The following is a 9,102-nucleotide window of genomic DNA, read 5'->3' as shown; positions in this document are numbered from 1 at the left end:
AAAATTACTTGACAAACTGAGAGTACTTTTTAATTTGCATCTTGTACTGCTCCAACTTCATTTAATGTTTAGTATAATATTTAAATTTGAGATCCCATTAAACTGTGAAACCACAATAATATGCAATAAAATGTCATCAGAAGATGTTCTTTTCACTAAGTGTGATTAGGATGTGTGGTTAATGCAATCACTTTGAACAACTAGGCCTACACTGAGCAAGTATTTTGCAATAGAGCCGGTGGAGAACCCAATTATTTCTAGTTTGCCCAATATACTTTCAAGATTTCAAAAATTTCACAATTTATGACAACCTGTCAATATGCGCCCTAGATGCTCAATAATATTGTGCACCCCAAATCACTGAACAATAATATTGCATGTATAGAGGCTGCTCTGAAAGGTTGCCATATCCAACATGCACAGCTTCACTGAATGCACAGGTCTGCAAAAAAAACTTTTCAAAAATTGTTATAATTTTGTTAAGTGATCTCTGGTAATTTTTTGCACTGATTACAAAAATGATTTTGTGTTTTCTATCACAAGACAGTAAGAATGGCCTCTGATGAAACTTTTAAAATATCACTAAAATACAAAAATTTATGTTTTGTTCTAATTTTTGTTACTTTGACATGGTGTAAAAACAAAACTCAACAATATTTAGCTTAAATAAGGATAGTAATGATACATATGTGTTGCAATGTTATAAGTCTTTGTAACAATGCTTTCTCTATATATTGATGCTTCTCTTGGTGCCTTTATTTGTCTGTGTTCAATGTTTGTGTATTTTCCCATATGAGCATGCATCAGTAGTCTGTCATGATATTGACCTTCCACTGATGTTGGTATCTTGATATCTGATATAAATGTTCCACTTGTGCCTCACTTACCATCAAACAGGGTAATAAGGGATTGGTGAGGTAAATCAGGACAGTTGTCCTGCATTTTGTTGAAATGTTGTAACAGCTAAACTAATCAAGATATTGCAAAACTAAAAATATGTGCTTAAAGTTTAACATTATTACTATATATATAGGGCAAAGCAAGTTAAAAAATCATATTACTACCTCTAAAAAGTCCCTGAAAAAAATTGTGAAAATTGAGATTTTGGGAAAGTACCTCTGCTAAGGTCAGTAGCAAAAGAATATTTGCCATATTAAAAAATTGTACCTACATTAAAGTTGCACACAGGTGTTGGCTTAAAAACGTGATTGATGAAATTTGTGTATCATTCCAAAAAAAGTTTGGCCATTTCCGCAAGATGGGGTAATAAGGGACACCCCCCAGGAGTAATATGAGACACCCCTAAAAATGCATTTACAGTATCACCTCAATGAGCGAAAGCTAAAGTTAAAAAAAATTTATTACGTTTGCCTTGCTCATAAAAAATTTCACTAAATGAAAATCAGTGTATCATTGATCATCACAAAATTGTGCATAGAATGTCATAGATAGAATTGTGCACCGGGCAACATAGAATGAAAAGTAATTAACCTAAACTGATTTATTTCTCTGAAAAATATGATGTCACAAAAATATTCCTTTCTCTTTCAGGTATGTTTTTTACAATCTTTTTTTGTTATTGTGAATTCACTTGACCCAATTAAAAGGGGTCTGTTTCAGTCATAAACAGAAAATTTGGGCTTTTCCAGTTTCTTGACTTATTTTGTAGCTGCTAAAATAGCATGTCCAATGCTACAAACGGCATGTATGTGTATGCTCTAGTTTTTGCGTAAAGCAATTTAAAAAATATATTAAATAAACTTTTTCAATGTAAAAGTAATTCTCTAAATTGAATCTGTATTTATAGGTCATTATTCTTGTCAATTGCAAAGTGTTTGCACTCATCTGAAAGCTACAAACAAGACATGTTCAACAAAGCTGATACCATTTTGCTGTTATCATGGTAATATTACAAAGCTGATTAATACCAATGTTGCTGGTACCCTAGATGCAACTAATTGGCACTGGGAAAGCTTTGGCTACAATATGAAGCAATTTTTTGGCATGTTCTACTTTTTTCAATAAATTTTATTTAGGCTCCCCCTGAACAATTGAAATTTCCAAAACATGCCATCTTAAAAATTTGTCCTATGATTTTCAAGCGACAGCATTTCGAAGTTTACCATTCAATTAAAAAAAATCTCTAGAGATCATCTGGTCATTTTTTTTTTAATTTCTTTTTAGTTTTAATTATGTATTGAAAAAAAGGGTCAAAATTGAAAAAAAAATCAGAAAAATAAAAAAATAAGGCAATTGAAAAAAACTCAAAAGAATAATGTATGATCTTTAGGTATCTTTACATATGGTCATCAAATGATATGTCTCTCAATGTTTTAGCTTGAAAATCCTGGGAGGAAATAAATTTTTACAGTACCTACCCCCTTTTTTGCTGTTTTCTATTAATTTAATGTTTTCCTTCATTTTTTAGAAAAAGTTGCATGAACTAAAATGTCTTAGATTTTTGTTTTACGCATGTAAAGCAAGTTTATAAAAGATCTGCCTGTAAATAAAAAGTTTTTATTTGACTGAAATGGTCCTCTTGAAATGGTGTGAAATTACAAGACATCCTGTTGGAAGCTTACAGATACAGAAGAAATGCTATATGGCTGCTGATATGAAGCTTGCAGTGGACAAGGTCATTGTAAGTGCTGTATGGCAAGTTCATGGATACGGCAATATCACATAAATACTGTCATAAGATACAGTAATCTATGAATATGGTAATAGCATATCAATAAAGAAAAAATGAGTAGAAGTCACAGAAAATGTCATTGATTCTACATCTATGTCATTTACAATGGAAGAAAAGAACTCTTCAAACATTTTAAAATTAAGTTTTATTTCAAGTGCCTCTGATTACCTCGTTCCCAGGGGTAATTATGGAACCTTTTATTTTGTGTCTGGCACCTTAATAATAGTATTTGTAGTTTTTTTGGAAAAGTTATACAATAGCTCTTGCAAAAATCTTTAAAATGAGTCCAAACTTGTACCTATTTTGAAATGTTTCATGGTAAGAAGCTATTAGCAAAAAATGCTCAAAACTGTCCCTTATTACCCCAAATGACAGTAGATATTGTTTGACCTAACCTAATTATTCATTGCAAATTTCACCACCTATTCTGGTTCTTATTGTATGCCACATCCCACTTGTTTCCCCAAATGTGCTCTAGTCAAACAATTGCTCTCACAACCCTGGCAATGTTTGTAATGTCACACCAAGTTTACGTAAAAAGAACTAAATTACATTTTTACCTTGCTCAAAGATCATCACAGCTTAGTGGAATAGTGAATGGATATAGAATAGTGAATAGATATAGTAGAGCTGTGGTGGTGCAGTGGTGAGAGACTCAGTCTCTCGCACCCAGCTCCCGGGTTTGAGTTCCACTGAGGACAAGTTCTTCCACGAAGCTCAGCTCATGGTCAACTCAGCCATTCATCCAACTCTGGTTGATAAATGAGTACCTGGCTTGTCCAGGGTGTTGTGTAATGCAATAAAATGGTTCTGGCGGGTCAGCAAGCCAGTGATGGTAGTAGAACTACCAGTAGCACCAAGTGCCTGGAAAACTGACCTATCACCCCCCTACCTAGTCACCACTACCAGGATGGGCAATTAAAACAACAATAGATATAGTAATTTTAGAATAAATATGGTATTGCAAAACCTTTATATGGTCATACATAACATGAATTATTGGACTATCACACTTTTCTAGATCATTACCATAAAAATGAGTATACATTAATTCCAAAATCAATTAAATTACATCATCATCAGTGGCTCATGGATGACAATGGATCCAATGCATAATTTATACATTTCAAAACAACTCCTCATGCCGATGAGTTTAAGCTGCTTTTCAATTGCCCCTCTTGTTTAGAATACTGTCAAACAGGGAAATATGGGATGGTTTTGATCGTTTTTTGGTAATAACTTCTTGCCATGAAACATTCCATAAACAAAATTGGACTCATTTTAAAGCTTTTTGTGAGGGTGATTGTATGGCATCTCTGGAAAAAATTCCATATGCTATTTATAAGATGCCAGAGGCAAAATAAAAGTGTCCCAAATTACCCCTGGGAACTAGACTCCCGAGTCTTGGAATAAATTTCTTGAAACAAACCAGGACAAACAGGACAAGATGAGAAATTACAGGGACAGAAGGTAAAATTGGTCCCGGAATATATGTATGAACTGGGACAAGACTTGTGTCCCGTACTTTAAAACTTGTGTCCCGGCATGAAACTATTTGAGACAGGTCAAAGTGAAACAATAATTAATATAACAAGAGGAGAGTTATCTTAAATATTTGAGACAAAATGAGATGTTTTAAGCAAGTGGATTAAGGAATAATATGTTAGCTCTTGATTGTTAATGAGCAGTAGCAGGTCATTTGCAGATGTGTTTCACTGCCAGACTAATTTGGCAGTTAAATTAGTGGGCAGATTAGGCAATGTATGGCTGAATATTGAGTGAATAATTTTGCTGTCTTGCCTTTAATCATGCCTTATGTGAGAACTGTACAAGTTTAGTATGCATTCCATACAAGTTCAGGCATGCATCGCGAGTTAGTGACACATTGTCACTAACTAAGTAGGACAATTAGATGACAGTGGAATGGTGCTCTTTTCTGTAGTCGTTTAACACGTTGACTACGATTGCTTAATCTTTCACTATTATTTCATTTTTGTACTTTTTTTTAAGCAGGGTTGCCAGATAATCATTTTTTCTGGACAAATTCCGTGATTTAGTTTTTCTCAATTGCATTGGCCGGCTAAAATTTATGATAGGGGTACTTCCTAATTAAATTTTAAATATTGCAAAAAGAAAATAGATGGAATTTTTATAGTGGAACCTACAAACAGTGTGGAAATCCAGAGGGGTAATATATTAACTGGTAAACATAGCAATTTGGAAAGCAGGACCCAAAAATCTGGAACGTCCAGCACACTTCCACTTTTTTTGTTTTTGGATTTGGCCAATTTTAGGCAACCTGAATTATGTACCACTACCTCCTGGAGAAATGCATTTCGTGGTATGCATATGTACCAATACTTAGTCAATGTGTTAAGATGCCACGGGTCAAAGACAATATTAGTCTATCAAGTCTACCAATGGCATCAGCAAGTACAGCCTCCTCCAGAACCTCTAAAACTACAAAATGTCATTTAGCAGGTGCAGGTGTTACACCACTTGTCACAAGATACCTGAGTCCAAATTGAAATGAGTAAAAGGGCTGTCACTTGAGACCATGTTGCTGTACCATCTAGTCCTTCAACTGATGGACCTTAACTAGCTGAAACTTAATTATAGACTTAATTAGCTAGTTTAACAAGACTGAATATGTCTACATTTTGTTACTGGTTTTTTCTTTGTTGATATGATATTACCATATTCATGAACATGCCATAGAGCATTTACAACAAAATGTCCACTGCAAGCTTCATATCAGCAGCCATATGGCATTTCTTCTGTATTTGTAAGCTTACAGGATATCTTGTAATTTCACACCATTTTAACTGGATTAAGTGAATTCACTATAACAAAAAAAATTGTCTGGACCAGAAAGGAATGTTTTAGTGACAACCATCATATTTTTTTGAGAAATTAATCATAGTTCAGGTTAATTACATTTGATTCTAGCACATATGCCCAGTGCACATTTCTATCTATGACATCCTATGCACAATTTTATGATGACCAATGATGCATTATTTTTTGTTATGTGAACTTTTTTTTGCTGAGCATAGTAAATGTAATCAAATATTTTTGTTGGTAATTGATTTTTGTTTAACTTGAGCCTTTGATTATCAAGGTTCTACTGTAAATGCATTTTAGGGGTGTCCCGTATTACCCTGGGGGGTGTACCTTATTAACTAACTTTATGCTACATTGATAATAAAAATGTTGAACTTTACACCACTATTTTAAGTTTTGCTATATTTTTATTAGTTTAGCTGCTACAACACATCTACAAAATGTGGTACAACTGTCCCAATTAAACCCACAAGTCCCTTATTACCCTGATTGATGGTACTTGATATTAGATGAAAATAATGCATGCAATGTGCTTTTTCTACTTCTTTATTCTGGTGCTAATGTGATTCATATTTATCAAATCATTCAAAAGTATATCATATTGGTTTTATCTATTTTATATATATGGTAAGTATATTATATTGGTTTTATCTTGATGTCAAAAAATCTTGTGATTTTTTTACTTTTCACTTCTACTTCATGACGTTAAATGAACATTATTACCCGCAAATTTCAGGTAATTTTCCAAAAATCACAGGTCGTAATTTTTGGCCAATTATGCTGAATATTCCAGCATCCACAAATAGTGGCTGCTTGCAGACAAGAGATTTTTAGAAACAAGTTCATTTTAATTTCCTGATTTACTTCAAAATTATATTGGATATCTATTAATGTTGCTGGTATCCATGTTACTTAACTAATCTACTCATAGGACTCTAGCAGGGAGGGCAACTAAACAGTCTCTTGTTTGCTGCTATGCTTTAATAGCTTTAATATGCCCTACTGGTGTTGCCTGACTTTTAATTATTATTTGTGTGACTGCAGCTTACATTATATTTACTCACGTATGCTCTTCTCTTTCCAGACTCATAATTGTGAATGATGTTAGTTTAGTCTTGTGAGAGGATTAAAATTCTTACAAAAGCTCCATTTGATCCTGCAGAGAAGTGGTTACTTGCCTGGCTTGGCTCCATAATGGGTAAGTCCCATGCTACCTAAACTCCATTGCTATTCAACTGTGCTATTTTTTCTCAGTATACTTCTGTTTTGGCTGTGTTGTTATGAGCATATATAGTGATAAATATCAAACAAACATGCCTATAATTTTTTTTTAATTGCCCAGTAGCCGGTGTATAGTAAATACTCTTTGTCTCGGCAGATTCTTTGCATCAGATGCCACAGCTGCAGCAGATAATAAAACAGCTGCAGCAGCAACAACAACAGCTACATCAGATACAAGAGCTGCAACAACAAAAGCAGCAGGCACAACAACAGACACAACAACAACAGATTCAACAGATAGAACAACAGCTGAAACAACATGGGGCGCTACATCAGTTACAAAAACAACAACAGGAGCTGCAGGAACAACAACAGATTAAGCAGCTAAAACAAGAGCTGCAACAACAGGAGCTGCAGGAACAACAACAGATTAAGCAGCTAAAACTAGAGCTGCAACAGCAGGAGCTGCAGCAGTTACAACAGTCGCAGCAGCAGTTACAACAGTCGCTGCAACAACAGATTCGACAGTTAGGATGGGATCAGAGATTCTTTGTTCTGTGTGAACTGATAGGAGTAGAGAAGAGACAAGAGAAAAGAGATGAGTTAAAGCAGCTGCACTTAAAAGAACTGGAGCAGCAGCAACAACAAGAGATTAAGCAGCTAAAACAAGAGGTGCAGAAGTTACAACAACAACTGGAGCAATTAAAATGGGAATTTACTGACCGTCTTGACCAGGTAATAAGGTTGACCAGGTAATGCCCACACAAATTTCAGAAGCAGCAGATTCATCAATATCTTTACTTAGGCTACATACACCATAGAAGGTGATTTTAGTTTCTGACTTTTGATTTGAAAGCAAAATATCTTATCCCTAGGCTATTTTTGTCCCTTGTATGTTTCCCCATGATGGCTACGCAACTACCACTTCAAATTAAATATTCTTGTTTGACAGTTATGTTCACCTGATATGTTATGTTTGGACAAGTGTCTCCAGATTATGTAGACCACATAAAAAATGTTTGTTGCAGGCAATTCAGTCAAGCGGAACTCAGCAGAAAAACTGGCAAGACAACGACCACAACCTCAAAGAAAGGTGCAACAAATTCTTCCATAGTAGTTACTCTGAGAAATTAATAAGTTCAGAAATAAAAGAAAATATAAACGAAAGTGCACTCTGTCTGAAAACCTGCCAGTTCTCCCTTCGTGAGGCGGCTTCATGTTGCACATTTATTCTCTTCAACTTGAAAGACAATTGTTGATCAAAAACTCATTCATGATATAAACCATAATGGTAAAATTATATCAAGAATATGTTTCCTGATATGAAAATGATATGATCCAGATTTGTAAATATCATGTAGTTAATAGTAATTTTTTTATTGCAACCCACGCGATTAGCCAGGTTTAGTTTCGTCCATAAAGGGATTTCTTGAGCAGGGCAGACAGGCAAGGAGACAGCAACGTTGATAGAGACCGAGACTGTCGGAAGGACCGAAGTCGCAGCGAAAGAAGAGACGAAGCAAGAGACCGTGATGGTAATAATGACAGGGACCGTTCAAGGAGCGGCGACAGAAGAGACGAAGCAAGAGACCGTGATGGTAATAATGACAGGGACCGTTCAAGGAGCGGCGACAGAAGAGACGAAGCAAGAGACCGTGATGGTAATAATGACAGGGACCGTTCGAGGAGCGGCGACAGAAGAGACGAAGCAAGAGACCGTGATGGTAATAATGACAGGGACCGTTCGAGGAGATGCTCGCGGGAGAGGAGAGAAGACGGCCGTCGTCGTCCGTCCAGGAGCAAGAGGTGAGGCCGGCGTGTGAAGGCAAACAGGGCCGTACTATCAAAAACTTTACGAGCTCCTAACTCTGTCAGCCAATCACTGACGGCTTTTCAAGCTAAACTCAACAATTACTGACAAAATATTGGCCGCTACGTGCACTTAGGCCGATCATATTCAGCTCAGTTTTGAATGTCATGAAATGATACATCATAGCATCTGACCATTAACTGCTAGCGCTGCACAGAGACTTTAGGTCATCATCTTCAACATCATTTTTAATGAGTGTTTTGCGTAGCATATACTTATTAAGTAGTATTTGCTAAATATATTAATGCTACTTAAATATAAGTAGCAAATAAGTATGAATGTTTTTTGTCTTAATTTAGGTGATGACCTAGCATGAATACATGAGATGCTCCCTCTGTTGACATGATGGGACTAACATGGCCATATGACGCTACCTCTGTTGACAAGATGAGGCTAACATGGCCATATGACGCTCCCTCTGTTGACATGATGAGACTAACATGGCCATATGACGCTCCCTCTGTTGACATGATGA

At 35.6% G+C, this 9,102-nt stretch overlaps 1 protein-coding gene across 1 annotated transcript; it reads left to right on the top strand.

The window, feature by feature from the left end:
* Positions 1-6,595: 6,595 nt before the first annotated feature.
* On the top strand, positions 6,596-8,563 carry LOC108673116 (UPF0746 protein DDB_G0281095; the record flags this gene model as incomplete). Its single annotated transcript, XM_018160897.2, has 4 exons — positions 6,596-6,734; positions 6,915-7,492; positions 7,786-7,850; positions 8,195-8,563. Coding segments are annotated over exons 1-4 (1,016 nt in total), but the record flags the coding sequence as incomplete, so codon positions are not given.
* Between the last annotated feature and the right edge of the window lie 539 nt (positions 8,564-9,102).

The sequence above is a fragment of the Hyalella azteca genome, unplaced genomic scaffold (assembly GCF_000764305.2).
Source record: "Hyalella azteca isolate HAZT.00-mixed unplaced genomic scaffold, Hazt_2.0.2 contig9075, whole genome shotgun sequence".
Lineage (NCBI taxonomy): Eukaryota > Metazoa > Arthropoda > Malacostraca > Amphipoda > Hyalellidae > Hyalella > Hyalella azteca.
The sequence above is the reverse complement of the archived record's forward strand: the minus strand, read 5'-3'. Positions and strand labels throughout refer to the sequence as shown.